A 23,879-nucleotide genomic window follows, 5' to 3' on the forward strand; every position below is an offset into this window, starting at 1 on the left:
TCTCACAGACTTTTTGCATGAAAAAGAAGAAGAAATAATGATGTTTGGATTTGAGGATTGAAGATAATGATTTATAGAAAGTGGCTTTATTAGGTGTTATACTTCAGCTATATAGTAGACAGACAAGGAATCAGAAGTCCTTTAGTTTCTTAACTTTTCTCTCTCTCTTTTCAATCTTTTTCTATTCCTTTTTCTCTATCTCTTCCCCTTCCTTCCTCTTCTTCTCTTTCTCTTTTTTGCCTTTAATGTTTTGGTTTTGGACAAAAAAATATATCTGACAACAATCTTTGTATTCTTCTTTATAAACCCTAATAGAAACATACATATACATATTTATTTATATAGAAAGCTGTGCACTGAGCTTCTGTTTGTACTTGTCTCATTCTTATCGCTTATTTGCCTTTAATTTGCAAGCTGCTTTGAAGGCCTAAAAAGCAGCATAAAAATTTAAACAAATCGCCAGAAGGTAGCCCTTTAGTTGCTTGCTGCAGAGATGACAAAGTCTTGTGGCACTGTAAGGACCAACTAATTTATTGTGACATAACTTTTCATATACAAGAGCCTATTACAGGCAGAAGCTCTCTCATGCATACTGCAACTGTGGCATGCAAAATTTCCTATATCTGGGAAACTGGACTGTTAGGGTCATAGATCATCTAGTCCTAACTTCCTGCAATGCAGGAATATGCAGCTGTCCATATGGGGACCAAACCTGCAACCTCTGCGTTATCAACACCATGCTGACCTATCCAGGCCGCCAGTGACAGGGAATTGTTTGTCAGCAGCCTTCCTCTCAGTATTTTAGGACTAGCATTGCCAGCTGCAGAAACCAGAACATCTCCCCAACGGTAAACAGCACATAAAAATACAAAAGCACACACAACTCACCGGTTATTTCAAAGGTGAACTTTGTAGAATCTGACGGCGTTCGCTCTTTGGAGAGAAGCTGAAAGTGAGCTGGTTTCTTGGGAGTGATGGCTGGAGCAGGAAGATACCAATTTTTCCTGCAAGAAGAGGTTGCGTTTAAGATTAATGTGACCCTCCAAAACGGCATTTCTAAAGTACTTTAAATTACTGCTCGGTATTGAATCTGTCCAACTTAAAGACTCTGCACAACACAACTGGTCATATCACAGCGTCAAACACGGATAGGTTTGAAAACTAAAGTTATGGCCTTACAGCCAGCCACAAACACATAAAGTAAATCCAAACGACTATCTTTGTCATATAAAAAAACAAAAACAAACTTATAAAACCAAACGTGTTGGAATAAATCAATGTTTTGGTTGGCAGATGCCCCCCCCCAAAAAGAATTCTACTTTAAAAAATCCAAAGTTTTCCTAAAAGCTTATGGATTAATCCGTTTTGCATTACTTTCTATGGGAAAGCATGCCTTGGTTTTGGAACACTTTGGTTTTGGAACTGACTTCCTGAACGGATTATGTTTGAGAACCAAGGGACCACTGTAAACCTAACCTAAATACCAGTTCACTGTCTGTTTGTTTTTAAAAGCATTACATCCGCTCTCAATCTTATTAAAACACTAAATAGTACATTGAGGAGACGATGTTACCAACTTGAATAAATAGTCCACAGGAAGGATCCAGGGAAATCCACAGAGAGGTGCGCCTTCCTCGCATTTGGTTCTAATGGAATCGTTGAGTTCAGGTATATGAGGAGTGATATGAGATATCCCGCCATAGTCGAGCCCATTAATCCATATTCCAGAATCACTTTTCGCCAACTGCCCATCCAGGTTATGAAATCTTCGACTCATGTGCTGGAAAAGTGACCCTAAAAGGCTCAGCATAAAATTCTGATTCCGGGTTATCTGTTCAGTGGACTTATTATGACAATCCACAAAGACCAGCCTTAAGGATTTGCACAAACCATACAGTTAAAGCACATGACTTCCCCCAGATAATCCTGGGAACTGTAGTTTGTTGAGGTTTCTGGGAATTGTAGCTCTTGTGCGGGGTAAACTGCCGTTTCCAGGATTCTCTGGGGAAAGCTGTGTGCTTTACGTTTATGGTGTGTACACAGCCCATGTGGTACCATGGAGGCAACAATTTTGCGAGACGAGAGTTTACTTTCCATCTTCAAGGGAAAACCAACTACCAACTTGGGTGGCATCCAAAATATTTTGCAAGAGGGCATTACAGAATGCTCTGTGGGTCTGAATGTGAGCAAAAGGCCAGCTAAGAATGTACTTGGGAGTTTACCCAGAGACACTATGGAGCCCTATAGGTATATCGGAAACTACAACTAATCCGGAATGCAGCAGCTAGACTGGTGACTCGGAACGGCTGCCGAGACCATATAACACCAGTCCTGAAAGACCTACATTGGCTCCCGGTACATTTCTGAGCACAATTCCAAGTGTTGTTGCTGACCTTTAAAGCCCTAAATGGCCTCGGCCCAGTATGCCTGAAGGAGCGTCTCCACCTCCATCACTCCGAGGGCCTTCTGGCGGTTCCCTCACTGCGAGAAGTGAGGTTACAGGGAACCAGGCAGTGGGCCTTCTCAGTAGTGGCACCCGCCCTGTGGAACGCCCTCCCATCAGATGTCAAGGAAATAAGCAACTATCTGACTTTTAGAAGACATCCGAAGGCAGCCCTGTTTACGGAAGTTTTTAATGTTTGATGTTTTATCACTTTATTATTATTATTAACATTCTGTTGGGAGCCGGCCAGATGGGTGGGGTATAAATAATAATTATTATTACTCCAACGATTGAATTAAGACATACAAATCAACCTTCAGGGTTGACATATAGCTCCAAAGAATCATACTAGACTAGATGTCATGAGAACCTAAGTCTGAGAAGTGTCAATAAATACTTTCCCTTCGGGGATCAATGGGAACTTACTCAGACTCTAACGAGCAATAAATGTACATTTATCAACTTCTGAAGAATATATCAAGGAAGAAATTCCAACTTGTTCCCAAACGGAACCAAATGTTAGTTTCTAAACTCAAACTACTATAGTTCAAACACAGAACTGCACAAAAAGTCATGGACGGCTATGATAAATACATAAAAGATTTAAAGGGTTGGAAGGTAAGTGTTTCACTACTACAGCATCATCCCAAGTTTCCTGTGTTTATCTCTGGTCCATTTCAGTGGCTACAGAGAGCATTATGAGCCAACAGCTTCTAAGACTTGCTGAGTTTCACTCATTCACCACATCTTTCGTTAACAATTGCATGGATACGCCCTCTGCAGCATTAAAGGGTTCCTTACCTGAAGAAAGATTCGCTTTGGTCTGGGGTTTGCAAAATCTGAACTGAACGGGAAGAAGATTCCACTGCAAACCAGGACGAACATGATTGCAGAAACAGTTGCTAACGTTATTATTGACATCTTTGTACTTTTGGCAAGGTAGATGAATTTAAGCTGAAGAACAGGAGAAAAAAACAAGGATAAGAATACTTCATCTATAAACACACATCCAGAAAAACCAACTAGTGAACCTGCAAGCTTTTGAAATTTAGGTTTATTTAATCGCAAAGACTTCTCCCAAACACAACTCTGCGTGGCAAATCTGGATGAGGGCCTGTGATCTAAGAAGGACCACATGGTTTAGGGGACAGGCAGATGGGAGAAAGGGATCTACCAGCAAATCTCTGGACAATTTAGAAAAAAAAATCAGCTCCCAACTGTTTTTTAAAAAAAGGCTTTTCTCTCTAAATTAGGCCACTCGAATGAACAAAGCTTGGGGGAAAACTAGGAGTGGTACTGTAAATGAACTACTGGGCACATGTGCAGAAATCATTCCTGTTTCTTAATTCTAAGGCTAGGAACCTGGTTCCATTCAGTGGGCTTTGGGGTTCCAGCAGAAAGAAAATAAAAGAAATCTGGTCTGCCTATATCTGACTTATAAAGTATCATATTTAAGCAGAGATCTGAACCAGGGCCTTTCATACCTCTCCTTTAGTAAGGTCAGGAGGGAGCAAACTAGCATGGTATTTACTAGTGAGCAGAAAGAAACAATATCAGCTTTTGTTAAAATATAAGAAAATGTTCCTGCTCCTTAAGGGTTGTGAAGATAGTATTGGCGATGACTGGTGAAATCTAAGATGCTAGAGGAGTTCTGTGCAGAATTTCCAGGGGTTGCAAGTTGGGGTTACGGTTCCCTCCCCTTCCACATAACTTAATGGGCACAATTCATTACGCTAATTCATCTACATAATTTGCATCTATTCCAGCAGAAACAGCAGATTTGCTGACCTCCCAGTGTCCCGCCGAAAAAACCAAAATTCGTGAACGTGAGCAACCTGCTAACTTTTTTTTGTGTATGGACATGTTAATTACTCTATTTCGCAAGAGGGAAAACTTAAAAAGCAGCTAATTGAAGCACAGCCCATGGCAATTTGCAATTCACGCAGAAGCTCTCGGGCCATACATGTTTCACAGCTTAAAACAGAAAGATGTTGAGAAAAATGGTCTCGGAAAATTCATGGTCACATGCGCAAAGAAGCCACATGTATTTGCATTTTTATTTTTTGAAAACACAAGAATTGTCACAGCATTTGTTTAACCTACAGATCAAATGTTCTTAATGCTGGGACCCTATACACTACTTCTCCGCAGTAAGCAGCAATGAATATAACGAGATTTGCTTCCGAGAAAGCATGCCTAGGACTGCACTGTGAATCAGCTGAATTAGTAGAACACAAAGTATTTCTGAAAGCATTCTTACAAAGTAGGAAGACAGAAATATCGTCGCCAAAACGATAAAAGCAGCCACGACGACATCGGGTGGAATTTCTGAACCACTGCGTCCCAAGATGGGAATTAACATTTCAAATATAATCCAGTTGAGGTATAACGAATAGACATGTGGAATAAACATTCCAAGGAGGTAAACTGATAGAAATTTCATTGTGGCACCTGCACTGAGAGAGAGGGAGGGAAAGAAGAAGTTGCTAGCAATATAATAAAAATAATAATAAAATTTTATTTATATCCTACCCTCCCCAGCTGAAGACGGGCTCAGAGCGGCTAACAACAATAAAACTAACACAGCAGTCTAAAATCAATTCATTTTAAAATCAATTCAAAATCAAATTAATGGCAACCATTGGGCAACCATTCTGTGAGGATTACCAAAGGAGGGGGTCAGACTGTGCCTTAATAATAATAAAATTTTATTTATTTTATATTTTATATAGAATTCTAGACCTTGCTTCAGATTTAATGTTCTTTCACCACTAACACCAGGGCTGCTATGCAAGCATGGGCAAGCATGATGAATATGAAATTAAATATACAAAGTCCCACCCACAAAGCATTCCCTGGAAATAGTCCGTTAAGCAAGCATTCGCTCAACGAGTCCACGAATCCCACCGATTTCCCTCCCCCTTCTGCCATGGTTTCTTCCTAAAATGTTCTGAAGCCAACCAGCAAGAGAGACGAAGGAAAGACTGATCTGTCCAATCTCTCCTGCTCTCTGATTCATCCAGTCTTGCTCCCCCCCCCCCTTCTCTGTGGTTTTGGACTGAAAATGGCTGCCACCGGCCAGCGAAGAACACCAAGTAAGGAAACAGGCAAACTCCGGCTCTTTGGGTGTCTGAATTTGTGGAGTAGATTGTGAGGTTTGGGCATAATTACTTATGTCTGCCTAAGTGAATTTGCAGATAACTGTGCGCACAACAGGTTGCACTAGCAGAAGCTTTTGCAAAGCTGGCGGCATAATTGGTTGTGCGACCCATGCAACACATTGGCGATCAATATACAGTGGTACCTCTGGTTATGTACTTAATTCGTTCCGGAGGTCCGTTCTTAACCTGAAACTGTTCTTAACCTGAAGCACCACTTTAGCTAATGGGGCCTCCCACTGCCGCCGCGCCACCGCTGCGCGATTTCTGTTCTCATCCTGAAGCAAAGTTCTTAACCCAAGGTACTATTTCTGGGTCAGCGGAGTCTGTAACCTGAAATGTATGTAACCTGAAGTGTATGTAACCAGAGGTACCACCGTACACAGAATAGTAAATTATATATTCTTTATCAACCTTCTGAGAAAAATACAAAACGTTAAACAAAGCCACAGAGACCTTCAAACTACCCAACCTAACATGAACTTATAATGTCTGGTTTCAATAGATTTTTCAAATGCTTAACTCAGTCTTTTAGATAAGTTCATGAAGATACCAACAAAAGGTAAGCTCGGTGTTATTCACAATACCGAGAGATGCTAGTGGAGTTGTAGATAGATGTTAATGAAGTTGTAGACGAAGTTGTAGACGACAGGGTGCCGGTGTTTTGCACCTGTTTCGCCCTGGCAGTCCAAGTAATCAAGAGGCTGCTGTTCGCCCCCGATGGGGCCCTTTTACTGGGGCTTGCAGGTAGCACACTCCCAAGGTAGTTTTCCGGGTTTCTAATCTCAAAGTCTTGATACGTATATTGATATTCAATCTTATAGAGAATACTCTTTCTTGGCTTAAGCTTAGGAGACTGATTGGCTATCAATATTGTTGTTGTTGTTTAGTCGTGTCCGACTCTTCGTGACCCCATGGGCCAGAGCACGCCAGGCACTCCTGTCTTCCACTGCCTCCCGCAGTTTGATCAAACTCATGCTGGTAGCTTCGAGAACACTGCCCAACCATCTTGTGCTCTGTCGCCCCCTTGTGCCCTCAATCTTTCCCAACATCAGAGTCTTTTCCAGGGAGTCTTGTCTTCTCATGAGGTGGCCAAAGTATTGGAGTCTCAGCTTCAGGATCTGTCCTTCCAGTGAGCACTCAGGGCTGATTTCCTTCAGAATGGATAGGTTTGGAGGACTTCCGGGTTGGCGCCATCGCCGAATGGCGGACTCCCTCCGAGCTCCGGAGGGAGTCTGCTCGGCAGGGGCTGGGTCCTACCGCGCCGGCGACGCGGGGACCCTTAAAAACCACGGGCACGGAGCCTGTGGACATGGGGACTCGGCTGGTACCGTTAGCGCCCTCCCGACTCGTGAAGGAGCCTTTTTAAAGGCTATGGATCGGGTGCCGGGGAGCGGCGTGGTGCTGTGAGTCTATCGCTTCCCCTGCCGAGCGCAGCCGCATGCCATTCGTCGGAGAGCGCTGGCTTCTTCCATTGGAAATTCGGACATTTAACAACAACCCGTGAGTAATTGGGTAACCGGGTATAAAAGGAGAAAAAAAAGGAATTTTTTTTCGGATTCGGCACGAGCGGGGGGGATCTAAAAAGGAAGTCAGCCCCCCCCCCCGATTGTAAACACGCTAAAACAAGGACTGGGAAACCAAGATCGATTCAGAAGTTTATTGCTGACAAAAATGATCAATTCCACGATGGGATATTATAAGAATTGTGCTGGAGGAGAAAAGTCGAGGGCGAGAGGGAAAAGGCAACCCCCCCCTGGGAACCGGGGCGATTCGGAGAACCTGGTGGAGAGAGACGGAGAATTTGACAGCTGTCAAAGTAGCTGTCAAATCTTGAGAACATAAAGAGGATTTTGTTACAAGTATTTTGCTGGTTAATTTTGTTACAATTGGACATAAATATGGATACAAAATGTCGGGGGGGGGGAAGAAACAACAACTTGACTTTTGGATTAGAGGACACAAAGTTGCTGCAACTCCCCTAGAGGGGTTTCGGGACATTACAAGTGGCGTATGTGGAAAACTACTCCGGGATGTGCACAGGTCTTATCTCCTGGGAAAGCAGCAAAACTGAAATATTATTTTGTCTACAGAGGTGTTCACAATACAATAGAATTTTTCTATAGAAGCAAGGAAAGAACTGGACGTATGTTTTTGTTCCTGAATAACAAACCTCTGTAGAGATACTAGATTTCGGAATAAGAATGGTTTTGCAGCTGAACAAGACAGAAACCTGAGAAAGTAAGAAACAAAAGAGCAAAGGACCAACTACGTCACGGAAAGAACAATGGGAGGAGCAACAAGGACCAAGGAAAATTAAAGGCCTCTACCAGACTGGATTTTTGAAGTTAAACATCATCAAAATAAGCAAATTTAAAGAAAACCGGCAAGATGGACTGAGAAAAATTTGGCTGTGGACTTGAGACCTCCAGGCCAACAACATACAGACTGATGGACATGGGGAATCCAAACCGGGGAAGGGAGGGGGAATTTTAGAATCCAAAGGCTATGTAACCAACTTTTTGAATCTTTTTCTATCTTTTATCTTCTATCTTTCTATATAACTTTTGTATTTTGATTTAACATGTTTTGGGGGGGGGGAAAGGGGGAATTTGTGGAAGGAAACGGGGTAGATCTTGGGGAAAATTTTTTTTTCTTTTTTCTATTTTGTTAAGGATATTGTAATTTAAATTGGCTAATAGATACAACATACTAGGTTTGAATTGGGAAAGAGAGCTTGTGGAACTAACTTAGGGAAAGGGGAATACAGTCGGGAGGGGGGGGGGAGGGAGTCCCAGAAAGAAGGTTATGAAAATAAGGGTTTAAAGTGGGTCTTTTTATTTCTTTCTTTTCTTCATCTTTTCTATCCTTTCTATTCTGTTATTATTGGAAATTTTAATAAATATGATTAATAAAAAAAAAAACAGAATGGATAGGTTTGGTCTTCTTGCAGTCCATGGTACTCTCAAGAGTCTCCTCCAGCACCATAATTCAAAAGCATCCATTCTTCGGCAATCAGCCATCTTTATGGTCCAGCTCTCACTTCCATACATCACTACTGGGAAAACCATAGCTTTAAGTATACGGACCTTTGTTGGCAAGGTGATGTCTCAGCTTTTTAAGAAGGAAATATACTATCGTGCTATCTGCCAGTGCGAAACAGGCGCAAAATGCCAGCACCCTGTCTACAACTTCATTAACATCTATCTACCGTCTACAACTTCATTGTAGGGACAAGAGGGTGGCATGAAGGCAAGAGTCTACAAGGTGGAGGAGCTTTGCTATGGCAGAGAGCCTGGGATCCACTGAGGTGAGGTGGTCCTCAGGCCCCTCAGCTGCCTCACATTTTCCACAGTAACAAAGAGAGAGAGAGAGGAGAAAAGCAAGTCTCCTTCTCCATTTGCACCCTGGCCAGGGGCTCAAATCTCCACCTGGTTATGAAACTCACATGGTGACCTTGGACCAGAGAAAAACGTTTAGAAGTCTAACCTACCACACACAGTGTTGTTGTGAAGATCTCATGGAGAGGGGAAGAATGAATGAACGAATCTTTATTTGCGTCAGCCATTGGCCATAGCAATAAAACAACAATACGATATTCAACAAATAGAAATAAAAAGTCAATTATATAAAATACATTGTAGGGTTTTGAAGAATGAAGTCTGCCACCCCAAGCTTCTGGGGATATAACATGTAAATATGCATGTAATTTTACCATTTACTATTAGATTTGAATGGATTACTGAATATTGCTTTATTTGATATGCTGTTTATTTTAAAGTTATTGTGACTTTTTTATATTGCATCAGATTGTTGCTATTAATGTTTGATGTTTTACAGTGGTAACTTGGGTTAAGTACTTAATTCGTTCTGGAGGTCCGTTCTTAACCTGAAACTGTTCTTATCCTGAAGCACCACTTTAGCTAATGGGGCCTCCCGCTACCGCCACACGATCTCAGTTCTCATCCTGAAGCAAAATTCTTAACCTGAAGCACTATTTCTGGGTTAGCGGAGTCTGTAACCTGAAGCGTATGTAACCTGAGGTACCACTGTATTTTGTTTTTGTATGTGTTGGAAGCCACCCATAGTGGCTGGGGTATTATTATTATTATTATTATTATTATTATTATTATTATTACTACTACTACTATTCCCCAGCTGTGAACATTTCCACTAGAATTTCTGCCATAGAAAGTCATAATAATTTATATAGGAACACCCTAAAGTTCTTTGCAAATATTATTTTTTTGCAATCCTTACAAGAACTCTCAAAGGCAAGTCTCAGAGGTATCCTCACCATACCTTTTTCTTTCAGTTCCTTATAGGTCATTAATTTTGTGAGCAGTGGAAACACAATCCATATTGCACTGACAAATGCTGAGGAATGTCCTAGGTAAGTAAGCAAAGCCAACATAATTGACCAAAAAACAACTGGAACATCAAAGAAGAGCTCTCCCAGGAACTGTTCGCTTGTATTCTGGGAAAACAAAACAAGCAGACAGAAAAGATTTAAATTGTGCATTATGAATCATAGAATCATAGAATTTAAATGTCTGTGCATTATGAAATGTAAGCAACAAATTTAAATGTCTGTGCATTATGAATCATAGAATCATAGAATTTAAATGTCTGTGCATTATGAAATGTAAGCAACAAATTTAAATGTCTGTGCATTATGAATCATAGAATCATAGAATCATAGAGTTGGAAGAGACCACAAGGGCCATCGAGTCCAACCCCCTGCCAAGCAGGAAACATGAAATGTAAACAACAAATTTAAATGTCTGTGCATTATGAAATGTCAGCAACAAACGTTCCAAGTTTATTAAGAAGCAGACTGGCAGAGCAGTTCTGTGCATATTTGCTTAAAAGTCAAGTCCCACCATGTTCAAAGGAGCTTGTTCTCAGGTAAGCGGATAACCATCTCTGTGTTTTTCTTAATGTTTGTACTTAAACAGCCTAGAGAAATGTGCTATGTTACACAGGGCAGGATTCAACAGTCTCAAGTTCAAGGACGTCCAATTGCAAAACACTATTTTTTCTGGCACACACTCAAAAAAATCTTTTTTGGGGGCTGGGCCAGGAGAACTCCCGGAACAGCATGCAAGGAGACGAAAGGGGGGGACTGTTCCACCTAGCAAGCCAAAATGCTTCTGCTAATGTAAAACTGAAAGAACATAATTAAGACTGCTGCCCCAGACACCACCAATATAAAGCTTGAATTCCTGAGCTAGGGGGATGAAGAGCACAGCCCATTTGTTGCAATGTATAACGTCTTTATTTATTTTTGCACAATGCTTATTGCCAAAGTTGTTATTCTATGAACAGTAACTGGCTCTAATTTATTTAATACAACACAGCCAGACTGGAACAGCATAATTAGATTTACTCCCCCACTTCAGAATGAATGGTGCCTAAAGCACAGAGCTTCTCCTGCCAACGCACTGCCTGCAGTTTCTCTCATACCCACCCACCCACATGAGGCAGCATGCCAAACCTGGAGTTTTTGGATCAACAATTATTAGGCCAATTGCTGAATCTGTGTAAGGGGAGACAGAAAGGAACTTGGCTCCCTAATCTTGCAACCTGGAGAAGAAAGCAGTTCAGTGCGCAGCCGACAGAATTAAGCTATGAGTTTTGCATCTGTGCCCAATTTAAGGGAAGGGGCACAGCTCAGCAGGGCAGCACATGAAAAATCTCCAATGAAAAGAAACAGGTAGCAGGTGATGGGAACAACTACAGTGGTACCTCGGGTTACATATGCTTCAGGTTACAGACTCCGCTAACCCAGAAATAGTGCTTCAGGTTAAGAACTTTGTTTCAGGATGAGAACAGAAATCATGCTCCGGCGGTGCGGCAGCAGCAGGAGGCCCCATAAGCTAAAGTGGTGCTTCAGGTTAAGAACAGTTTCAGGTTAAGTACGGACCTCCGGAACGAATTAAGTATTTAACCCGAGGTACCACTGTACTGCCAAAGACCCCGCAGACCTGCTGCCAGTCGGTGGGAAATAATGGATTAGACGGACCATCAGACTAAGTCAGAATGAGGCAGTCTTGTGACTAAATCCAACACACAGTTAGGCAGGCTTAAATCCACTGGTTTCAATGGGATTTGTTACTGTTCAGCCGTTTAGTCGTGTCCGACTCTTCGTGACCCCATGGACCAGAGCATGCCAGGCACTTCTGTCTTCCACTGCCTCCTGAAGTTTGGTCAAACTCATGTTTCAATGGGATTACGGTAAATTCACCTAACTCTGTGCTGAATTTAGGCCTACACAGTGGTACCTCAGGTTAAGAACTTAATTCATTCCGGAGGTCCATTCTTAACCTGAAACTGTTCTTAACCTGAAGCACCACTTTAGCTAATGGGGCCTCCCGCTGCCACCATGCCGCTGCCGCACGATTTCTGTTCTCATCCTGAAGCAAAGTTCTTAACTTGAGGTAATATTTCTGGGTTAGCGGAGTCTGTAACCTGAAGCGACTGTAACCTGAAGCGTCTGTAAGCTGAGGTACCACTGTATGTTTATAATTAAAGGAAAACCAGAGAACTGCTATTATTTCAAGTCCTACATTTTTGCATGCCATACTTACTTTGTAATAGAATGTCTTGGCTAATGTATGCAAGAGAATCAGTCCAGCCACGGCTGCAGTTCCATACAGAAGAACGGAGGCATGGAAGTGGGTGTACCAGAAAAGGGAGCGTCCAAGGAGAGAGATGAACACAGCTATGATAACGACGCCAATCAAGACAGCAAGCCAACTGAGGACTGAGAAGCCAAAGGCGATGGCAAGTTCCTTCAGATAACTCACTGCAGGACGAGAAAGACATGAAGCCCAGATCAATACATTTCTTCTAGCTGGAACTGCCAAGGCTACAGGATCCAAACTAGGCACACCTAACCAAAGGAACAATGATACCTCTCTTTTTCAGAACTGGGCAGTAAATGGCCAGGCCTCACCTTTTTGCTATTTATTCTCCAGAGAAGGAGAAAGCAAACATGTCCCCTCTTCCATATTGTGGTATCATATTCTTATTTTTTGACTTGGTAATATGTTGAAATCTTGATGTATGTGTGTGTGTACATTCGCACGCTATGCAAAAGCCTTGGGGACACGGGTGGCGCTGTGGTCTAAACCACTGAGGCTCTAGGGCTTGCCGATCAGAAGGTCGGTGGTTCAAATCCCCACAATGGGGTGAGTTCCCATTGCTCTGTCCCAGCTCCTGCCAACCTAGCAGTTCAAAAGCACACCAGTGCAAGTAGATAAATAGGTACTGCTGTGGCGGGAAGGTAAACGGCGATTCAGTGTGCTCTGGTTTCCATCACGGTGTTCCATTGCACCAGAAGCGCTTCAATCATGCTGGCCACATAATAATAATAATAATAATAATAATAATAATAATAATAATAATAATAATAATAATAATTTATTATTTATACCCCACCATCTGGCTGAGTTTCCCCAGCCACTCTGGGCGGCTTCCAATCGAGTGTTAAAAACAATACAGCATTAAATATTTAAAAAATCCCTAAACAGGGCTGCCTTCAGATGTTTTCTAAAGATAAGATAGCTGCTTATTTCCGTTCCACAGGGCGGGAGCGACTACCGAGAAGGTCCTGTCTGCTGTCTGCGGACAAACACCAGCTCCCACGGCCTGAAAGCGAGATGAGCACCACACCCCATAGTTGCCTTTGACTGGACTTAACAGTCCAGGGGTCCTTTACTTTTTTTTTTTTAATGCCAAAACCGCAATGCTCCAGAGGGCAGGACCTGAACCCATGGCTTCAAGTTACAAGAAAGGAGATTCTGACTAAACATCAGGAAGAACTTTCTGACAGTAAGAGCTGTTTGACAGTGGAACAGCCTCCCACAAGAGGTGATGGACTCTCCTTCTTTGGAGGTTTTTAAGCAGAGATTGGATGGCCATCTGTCATGGATGATCTGCCTGAGATTCCGGCAATGGACTAGATCAGTGTTTCCCAACCTTTTTTGGGCAAAGGCACACTTGTTTGATGAAAAAAATCTCGAGGCACACCACCATTACAGCCCCGTGACGTCAGCGCACAGCGTCACGCCGGGAGGGACGCACGAAAGTGTAAGTTTCAATTTTTCCCCCTCCCCCTTGCCGGGGAACCTCCAAGCTTTGGGGGTGGGGGGGAGGAGGCAGCAAAGCGAGGCAGGAAGGAGAGCGCGGCTTGGCTGGGTGAGCTTTGGCAGGGGCAGGGAATGAGAGCCGCGAGGCGGGCGCTGCGGACGGAGGAGCTGCCCGCCGAGCTCGCAGGCAGCCAGGCAGGCAGACGGTGAGAGCCCCGCGCTGGGCGGCCTCTCCTCGCCGCCGCCGCCCCGCCTCTCGCTGCCCGACTCGCCCGCCTCCCTCCAGGCAACATCTCGCGGCACACCAGGCAACATCTCGCGGCACACTAGTGTGCCGTGGAACAGTGGTTGGGAAACACTGGACTAGATGACATTGGGGTCCCTTCCAACTCTACAATTGCATCTCAGCCAAGGTGTCTTGGTTTCCTTTTCAAATGAGGCTCACACACATCTGATGCTCTCTCTGATACCAACAAACGAATGTGTTTACATTAGGGGATGTCCTAAAGTAGAGGACCTTATGCATTATATCTTGCACTGCCCCTTGTATTATGAAGCAAGAGAAAAAATTTTAGCACCTATCACGACAAGGTCCCCTGGCCAGAATGCCTCTGACACGATTTTATATCTCCTTGCAGACACAGATAAGTATGTGACCTGGCATGTAGCACTCTTTGCAACTGCCGCTAGGAAACTTAGAGCAAATTATATAGCCAAGGTAGCCACCAACTGTAAAGGAGATGAATTTATTTGACCCTATCTACATCAAGCTATATTCTATCTTTATCACTAAACTTCGAATATAATTGCACATTGTATTAATTAACATTATTTTTTAATATATTAGTGGCCATGTGATAATTTTAGCTTATAAATTTTATTGTTTAATGTCTTAATTTGTATATTAAGGTACTTTTATAGCTCTGTTTAGAATAGGTAATGTCTTGATAACATAAATGTTCTAAGTTTTTTGTATCAATCCAGTATATTTTCTTTTAATTGTTGAATGATTCTGTGTACATTGTGGCAGCCTTTGGCTATGTGCAATAAAACTGACTGACTGACTGATTGATGCTCTCTCTTTAGTGCATCCTCTCTACCTCCTGCAGTTTAAAACTTGTTAGCGGCTTTCTTGGTAAAATGCGTTAAGCGCAGCAACGAAAACTAAAAGCCAATTTGGGGTAGTGATTACAGCATCACCCTAGGAGATGAGAGTGCAGGGGGCTGAATCCCCACTCAGCCATGAAGCCTGCTGGTTGACCTTGAGATACTCACTGCCTCTTAGGACTCAGCTATATGGCTGCTAATGAAATGTTTTAAGAGTGTTGTAAAGTGCAATATACAGATGTGACACTAGGTGGCGATGGCGAGCTATGTCGAATTCCATACATTTCCCGAAACTTTTTTCAAAGAAGCATTTTCAAGACTTTTTAAATATGTGTCTAGGTTCCACCTTAGTCTAACCTACCTCACAAGACTGTTGCAAGGGCAGAATAGAGGGGGGGGGGGAGGTTGAGTGTGTATAGGACCTTGAGCTCCTTGGGGGAAAGCTGGGAAATAAATAAAATGGTAAATAAAGACTTAAGAGAAAGCTATAATCATTCAAAGGGCCCGTTTGCCTGTTCATAAATGGAATTATAACCAGTACCTCTTTTTCTCAGTTGCAATGTTTTTCTCCCCAGATAAAGAAACGCAACGGCTGTAACGATATAGTTCATAATGAAGCCGACACGAGCTGGATAGGACATAACGAACATGCCAAAGATATCAAAGAAGACAACATTTCCATGTCGATATTCATGAGATTTGGCCAGTTTGTCCGACTCCGCTAAGTACTTTAGCACACCCAAAATATTGTCACCTTTGGGAAAAAATATGAGCATATATTTAGAATTCGTCTCTCTCCCCTCCGCCCCCCCATACATTGTTTTCACATAAAATTCCACACATGGCATTACAAAACAAAATAGGAATTGGAACTTTATGATCAAAAGGAGTAAAAACAAAAAACAAAGGAAAGTGACCCTATAACCGGACTTTATGCAAGCATTCTCAGTACTATAAGAACATTACAAACTGAAACTCTTAAACTTAAACTCTATGTATTTTCTCTAAAATGTAGAGCAAACTAAGGCAAAAAGGAAAAATAATTCTCCAACTGAAACTCAATGCCAAGGATGATAAAAGAAAGCAGATGAAGGCGTAACCAGGAGATAGCTAAAAGTATGTAAAATCAGGGTGTGAAATCTATAAATTGCCTTCACTGATTAAAAGTATACAATCCAAGTAGTGTAGGCCGCCCAATTCATAGAGCCAATTAATTCCTACCCACCCCAGTGGTATTTTGGATTTCCTTTCCCACAGGTTTGATTTCTTTGGAATACTAAAGCACGCCTGTGGCTTTGAGTTGCAACAACCAGCGTGCAAAGCAATGTTTTGATTTAAATTGCTATAAAATCCCTGAGAAACTCGGAGTACCAACCTGCTCTCTGAATAGAATCTGTCAGAATTCGGTCTGCAGTGTCGTACTTTGTGTGGTAGATGTAACCATTTTCAATGAAAGCCAGGTCTATCCCTGTTGATATAATTTCATGGTAATGCGATCAAACTAAAAAAATAGTCAAGCTGTTATTTAACTAAACCAAATAATTTTCCACAAAATGAAACAAACTGCTTATATACCCATCTCTTTCCCCAAGTGCAAATTTGCATGTTCACCCGTGACCTCTGGCCTCCCCCTTCATTTCTCCTGTGCCCGGCACAGAGATCAACAGGGGCTGCAGGAATCGAGAGAAGCCTTGGCTGGATTCGCGGTTTTCCCTGCATTGTGATTTTTGCATAGCAAACATGAACCATAATTTGCAATATATTGCCAGGTCAAAAATTAAGAAACTGATATCACGATATGGACGTCAAACCAGTTTTGACGATATAGCGATATACCTGAAGGAGCGTCTCCACCCCCATCGTTCTACCCGGACATTGAGGTCCAGCGCCGAGGGCCTTCTGGCGGTTCCCTCACTGTGAGAAGCAAAGCTACAGGGAACCAGGCAGAGGGCCTTCTCAGTAGTGGCCCCCGCCCTGTGGAACGCCCTCCTACCAGATGTCAAAGAGATAAACAACTATCTGACTTTCAGAAGACATCTGAAGGCAGCCCGGTTCAGGGAAGTTTTTAATGTGTGACATTTCAATGTATTTTTAATCTTTGTTGGAAGCCGCCCAGAGTGGCTGGGGAAGCCCAGCCAGATGGGCAGGGTACAAATAAATAATAATAAAATAATAATAATAATAATAATAATAATAATAATAATAATAATAATAATAATAATAATAATAATATCTTCCAGCCCTATCTGCAACAATAACAGAGGCTACAATCAAAGGCCCCTTCGCGCAGAAATGAAGGGGGGGGAGCATTGACTGGATGGTGTTCCTCTGCCCAGCTCTGCCAGCCTCTGCCTGCAGTGAGGCACCAGTATTTCTGTCCCCCGTGGCAGAGCCACTAGAGCCAGAGTTGACCCCACTGTCATTATTTGACTGATGTCTCCCTGCCTTCCACCCTGGTTGGTGTGAGCAACAGGGTTCTGGATACAGCAGCAGCTCTGGCACAGAATCACACCTCACCACTGCCCTGAATGGGTCTGGATTGTCCTGGAACAGGATCAAGATTCTAAGTGCTTTCAAGTTGCAGTTTATTGCTGTTGCTTCGAAATCTGTGCACCCTGTGCCCCTTTGCCATTAGTTATATCGCCCCAGGAAAGAAATGCCTGAAATTCTTTCGAGCGCTGGATGGCTAAGCCTGCACCCTAACGCTCCAGATCACACGTTTCTGTTTGCACAGCTCACAGAAGAGAACCATCTTTTTCTACCTTCTTTCTTTCGTTCTCCTGCACACACAAGGAAGCAGAAATAAAGGCCCAACCAAACGGTCAAGCAACATACCTGGAACGTTGCCGAAATCTCTGTAAATGCGGAAATCTGTTTCTGCGGGGATAATGCCACTCTGAAACACTTCCTGAGCCACAACACAACCAAAAGGGTGCTTTGCAGCAGAGATATATGCTTGCACCAGCCAGGGGTTTTCAGGTCCTGGAATAATTAGGAAACAATTGCAAAAATGAAGAATTGCCCAATTTTAAATTTGCGCTCTGTATTTGATCTGTAGCTTGACCTATCACAAAGACACAGGCTTGACTCATACAGCTACATTTATTTACCTGGACCTCTCAATCCCATATTGCTCAGTAGCATCTCCACCCCAATGTTCTGCTCCAAGGTCCTTCTGGCGGTTCCCTCACCATGAGAAGTGAAGTTACAGGGAACCAGGCAGAGGGCCTTCTCGGTGGTGGCGCCTGCCCTGTGGAACGCCCTCCCATCAGATGCCAAGGAAATAAACAACTATCTGACTTTTAGAAGACATCTGAAGGCAGCCCTGTTTAGAGAAGCTTTTAATGTTTAATGTTTTATCGTGTTTTTAATATTCTGTTGGGAGATGCCCAGAGTGGCTGGGGAAACCCAACCAGATGGGCGGGGTAGAAATAATAAATGGTGGTGGTGGTGATGATGATGATGATGATGATGATTATCCAGAGAAGGTCTTCAGAGGTCATAGCCAGGGGAATCTGGGTCAGGAAACATTTCCTTCGTGGACCTCCTTTACGTATCTTAACGTTGAAACCGTAAGGTGGGGATATTAGGCAGAGCAAGAAACTGTGTCGATGACACCTGTGTTTTTAGTTCCAGCATAGCTAAAGGCAAATACAAATAGTCCCGAAATTTGGATTTACAGAAAGTACCGTATTTTTTGCACCATAACACTCACTTTTTCCTCCTAAAAAGTAAGGGGAAATGTCTGTGCGTGTTATGGAGGGAATGCCTACGGATGGTGGGGGGATCTGCTGCAGTCGTGAGCAGAGGATCCATGGTTCCCCTTCCTTCCCTCCTCCATGGCTCTCTTTGAAACAGCAAAGCGGGAGAAGAGCTGCTGAGTGGAGAGGAGAGAGGGACAGAGAGCCTGCTTGTTTTAAAGGAGCAAAGCGGGAGGGGAGGGGAGCCGCTTACATGAGTGTAAGCGGCTCCTGTCCGGTTGGCTCCTTTAAAGCAAGCAGGCTCTCTGTCCCTCTCTCCTCCCCACTCAGCTCGCTAAATAGCATTATTAGCAGCATCCTTCTCCACACACCCCACACGTGCTCCTTGTCCCTTGAGTGCTTTCCCTTCCCTTCCCACTTAAAACGTGGTTACAAAGCACGGATCCACATGGATGCTCAGGATTTTTGCACTGGGTCACCCCAAATTCACCATCAGATCACATAGCATGTCCATGGCTACATCTTGCACCAAAAAAATCACGCACCCACTGTTGCCTGGGGTCGAAGTGGTGCAAAAACGTGGTTACAAAGCATGGATCCACATGGATCCTCAGGATTTTTGCATTGGGCTACTCCAAACTCACTGTCAGATCACATGTCTGTGGCCACAGCATGAACCACAAAAATCATACATCCACTGTTTCATTTAGAATATTTTTTTTCTTGTTTTCCTCCTCTAAAAACTGCGTGCGTGTTATGGCCTGGTGCGTGTTATAGAGCAAAAAATACGGTAATTTGTGCTGGATCCAGAGACCTTTGACCTTGAGGAAGGGTCGAACAACGGCCGCTTCCCATTGTAGCCCCTTTGTGCTTCCCCAAAAAATTCTGCTTCAGAGGGTTGGGAGACCGTTGGGAACAGATGGAGATGGGAATTGCATAGAAGCTTCCACTGGATCTCAGCCTCTTCCATAAACATTTTATTTATTCATTTTTATTTTATTAAATATAGATCCTCCCAAGGGAGCCCCAGGTCCTGCTATTTGAAGAAGGGGCTGAACTGAACCCAACCCCTTTAGCTGCAAACCCCCCCCATCAACTGTGAACTGTATCGATGCTCAAATTGTTTCCTTGTAATCCAAATTTCAGGGATATTTGCATTCATCTTTAGCAATACTGGAACTAAAAATACAGGCAAAAGTACTTCTGAACGAACTACTTGCTCTTGTGTTTCGTTGCCTGATGGGAGCAATGTTTTGATACATTGACTATTTTTTCTCTCTCTCTCCATAAAAACCTTCCCCACAGGGGGCTTTACAAGCTCAGCTGAAACAGTAATAATAAAAATAAACAACAGTGTTCAGTCAGCAATCGTACATCCATTCAAATAAACAAACAAGCAATAAAAACAATTCAATCAATATAAAATAATCCAATAGCAGAGGAGGAAAGAGGAACGCATTTCTAGTGTCTATAATTCTATTTGTGTCATTCTTTGAGTCAGTGTTTGCAAGAATAGCAATAAATATTAACATAGTGGAACACGGGCAAACTTCCCAAACCAAATTGCTGCTGGTAAATATGCCTCCTACATTGTTCTTGTAATTATGCAGGAGAAGAGAATACTTGAAATTGCAGTTAAAGATACAGAGATTATTAGTGAGACTCAGAAAAAAGTTAAGCATGTGCAGAGGTTACTCTTTGATACTTAAACTTCTTGAAATCACCCCGAAGCAGAAGCATACACAAAACTGCAACTGCAGGTTTATCTACTATGTAGGAGTAGATTCCTGCTATAACAGAAAGGGGGAGGAGGGGATTTTTCAGGCCAAAAGCATACGAACTGAATAGAACTTGAAACTAACTCTAACAATGACCAGTGTTTAGACGGGTAAAGAAAAAGCGATTTATATGCGTTGTATTGCGAGATAATATTGTGCCACCAGGTGGCAACATGGAGTCCCGGTTTTTCTCTACCTGTTTTCCCTGTTTAAATTTACAACACTTTAAACCGAAACGCTTCTTTGCCGCGTCTAGATCCAGCCTCGATTTCTGCCATTTTACACAGGCCTTATGTAAGAAATTCATTCACTTTTGCTGATCTTTCAAACATGTTCCCGTTTAATACAGAAATTCTGGCACATCTAGAGTTGCCAAACCAGTTTAAATGCTAGCTGGAACATCAAGGGACTGAACGGTTTAATATTAACCTTCTCTGAATATCAGATCCAGATGACTTAAGAACAAGGATAACTAATTCAGTCAGCAATTATTCTGACTGTGGGGGAAAAACCTGATTTCCCCACCTTTAATTTTACACCTGTTTGCTTTCGCCAGGGCCACGATGAAAGTTCAACTATATGATAACCTTTTAAACATAATAATAACAACAATGGATTCTGCATCAGTTGTATTCGAGTAGAGTTTTGTTTTGGATTTGTTTGTTTTATTTAAAAAAAAAAAGAAAGCATGATAGGGGATACATGATAGGGGATATTAAGCCTCTTACCTGTCTGAAACACAAGCTCTTTCCCTCCTACTCCAGCAGCCTCCAGATTAATAAATGCTCTAACGGATTTAGCCCAGGGGTGCTGAGTAATGAAGCCATGACTAGCCTTGATGAGAAGCAAAAACAAGAAACGTCAAACATGGCAAGACATTTGAATCAGCGTCTCATCACACAAAAGCAATTCTGGTTCTCACAAAACGTTAGGAGACAGTGTTGTAAGGCAAGGAAATAACTTGTCGCAAGAGCACAGAACTAGCTAAACTGCAAAATGTCCGACGGGGCTTCTGTGCCTTCCGATTGGCTGCTGGAGCTTCCTTTTGAAGGCAGCAAGAGGGCTGGGGGGGGGCATCAAATTTTGGCCTCGCATTGAAAACGCTTTAAGCGTTTTGAAAAATAGTTTGAATTTGCCATAAGCTCCCCATCGCCATCTAGTGTCACGTTTGTACAATGTGCACTTAACACACACTTAAAACGTTCTATTTGCAGTCGTGACCAACTCTGGGGTTGTGGCGCTCATCTCACTTTATTGGCCAAGGGAGCCAGCGTACAGCTTCCAGGTCATGTGGCCAGCAGGACTAAGCTGCTTCTGTTGAACCAGAGCAGCACATGGAAACGCCGTTTACCTTCCCGCCGGAGCGGTACCTATTTATCTACTTGCACTTTGACATGCTTTCGAACTGCTAGGTTGGCAGGAGCAGGGACCGAACAATGGGAGCTCACCCCGTCACGGGGATTCGAACCGCCGACCTTCTGATCGGCAAGTCCTAGGCTCTATGGTTTAACCCACAGCGCCACCCGTGTCCCGAGCTTTTTTTAGGGGGGCATTAATTGTTGAGCTTTTTGAAGGGGGGAAGGCCAAAGTTTTTTAACTTTTTTTTTTTAAAGAATAATTTCTATTAAGTTTTCCATTTTAACAATCCAATCAAATCACATTAAATATTCCAAATTATACAAATACATATCATAAAGTCCAAATATTTTGCCAAATTATAAATTTTTGCCTCTGAGTTGTTCCCACAGGCGAGCTGAAGTGAACAATAATATGCTTCTGTGTGAACATTGTATGACTCTCCTTTTTTTTTTTTTTTTTTTTTGAAGCTGGTAAGTCTTTTATTTGCAGTATGTCCTCACACGCTGGTATTTATGCTGATTCACTCCAAAAGTCCTTCTCTGGTTGCAGACACCATCTTCTCTCAGTTCTGATGAAATAAAGTCTAGGCGTTTGCTCATTAATTTTCTCTGACAGGTTGCACCAAACATTAGTCTTTCCAGGGGAGGTTTGCCAAATTGGACTTGAAATACAGCTATAATAACAAAGTAAGAGCTCACCTCTCCCTATGAATATTAATCTCTGCAACTCAGTCTGTCTCATAATGGCAGATCCCGATTAAATAGCTTGTCACAGGAGAGTCTTTTATCTTCTTCCAAGTATTTCAAAGAGCAAAGGCTTTAGTTAATGTTATTATTTCCACACAGTTTATATTTCCCAATCTCACTTGCTATAGGTAATGTAGACGGTTCTTCTGGGGGGGGGGTGTTGTTAGGTATTATCGTAGTAGAAAAAGAAAAACTTTTATCCCCCCTCCTTTCCGTTCCGTTCCAACATGCCAGTTTAGATGTTATTCTTTGATGTCATCTTTCTTCCTCCCGTCACTCTTGGCACCTCAGTGGCTGTAGTTGGCAGATTAATTACCCTTTCTTCACCCGAAGCATATCCAAAATTCTTAAATCCAATTTTTTATCTTAAAAGTTTTTCAACTTTTCTTGGGGGCTAACAATTAACTGCAACGCTAACATGCACGCAAAGCAGACTACAAAAGATTGACCTTATGACGCTATGTAGGGACAGAGCGAGGAGGCAGGGGTCAGAAACATTCAAAATACTTTACTTTTCTTCCCGCGATCGATAAGGGTCCCGCAATCGCCCAAGAATCTACCTGTCGATTGCGGTCGACCGATTGGACATCACTGCTCTACACGAAACTGCTGGGAAAGGATTTGGGGTTTATGGTGCCAACAGTATGTAGAGGACACCAGAGCTACTGCAAAACATGGCAGCACCCAAAGTAAGCGGCTCTTGCATTCGCCCTTCCTCTGCTTCTTCTCCTGCCCCTCCTCTGAAAACTTTTTTAATGCATTGATGCTGCTAATGCCATCCTGTATTCTTTTCACTGACTGGCTTCAGGTGGGAGCCAATCTCACTGTTTTCATACACATTGTTGAGTCACTCTGAGGACCTTCAGATGCAAAATATAAACCAATACTATAAAGAAATGCAGTTGTTTTGTTTTCTGATTTTTCATTGATTTTATTGTTTCATAAATCCACGTTTACCTGCAAGACACTCTCTTCTGCACCATTAAACAGGAATATGACAGCATGCTGCAATGGTTTGGGTGATTTAGAAAGGGTGTGCAGTATCTCAAGCATCACAGAACAGCTGACTGCATCATCGCTGGCCCCTTAAAATGAAAATATACAGAGCGCAATCAATTTATGTGTATTGATGCACAACTGCTGCACAATTTTTTAAAACCTCATTTGAGTAAAACGCCTTAAAAAGGTTTTCTTTCAGCCTTGTATTGTTACATGAAAACACCCTAAGAGGATTATGGAAACGAAACGAAGAATTTCCTCCCTCCTTGCCAATTGTAAGTGCTTGAAAGCGCTTGGCATCAAATCAGATGCAGTCCTTCCTTTCGCTAGCATTTCAAAAAGCAAAAGGAAAATGACTGTGTAAAAGCACAAAATTATCAAGAGAGTTCTGAGCCAGGATGGCCTTTGACATTTTAATAGTTTTATAAAACTACTGAGCATTTTTTAAAACAAAAAAGCAAACAAACAAAAAACTACTGTGCAAAAATTTCATTA

The 23,879-nt window shown here is 42.5% G+C and overlaps 1 protein-coding gene across 4 annotated transcripts in view; it reads right to left on the bottom strand.

The window, feature by feature from the left end:
• Window positions 1-23,879, bottom strand: part of ERMP1 (endoplasmic reticulum metallopeptidase 1) — a 40,219-nt gene that overhangs the window by 7,817 nt on the left and 8,523 nt on the right. For all 4 annotated transcript variants that reach the window (XR_014003286.1, XM_081176281.1, XM_081176280.1 and 1 more), the window contains exons 3-13: window positions 23,343-23,470; window positions 21,009-21,114; window positions 17,637-17,783; window positions 16,177-16,269; window positions 15,343-15,555; window positions 12,192-12,409; window positions 9,904-10,078; window positions 4,704-4,894; window positions 3,245-3,397; window positions 1,578-1,780; window positions 889-1,004 (exon numbers count right to left, since the gene is read on the bottom strand). Coding sequence is in view for 3 of the 4 variants with exons in the window: in XM_081176281.1 (XP_081032407.1) it covers window positions 889-1,004; window positions 1,578-1,780; window positions 3,245-3,397; window positions 4,704-4,894; window positions 9,904-10,078; window positions 12,192-12,409; window positions 15,343-15,555; window positions 16,177-16,269; window positions 17,637-17,783; window positions 21,009-21,114; window positions 23,343-23,470 (1,743 nt within the window). In the remaining variant the exon portion in view is untranslated. The remainder of the gene's footprint in view (window positions 1-888; window positions 1,005-1,577; window positions 1,781-3,244; window positions 3,398-4,703; window positions 4,895-9,903; window positions 10,079-12,191; window positions 12,410-15,342; window positions 15,556-16,176; window positions 16,270-17,636; window positions 17,784-21,008; window positions 21,115-23,342; window positions 23,471-23,879) is intronic.

Source organism: Podarcis bocagei, assembly GCF_964188305.1.
Source record: "Podarcis bocagei genome assembly, chromosome: 17".
Taxonomy (NCBI): Eukaryota; Metazoa; Chordata; class Lepidosauria; order Squamata; family Lacertidae; genus Podarcis; species Podarcis bocagei.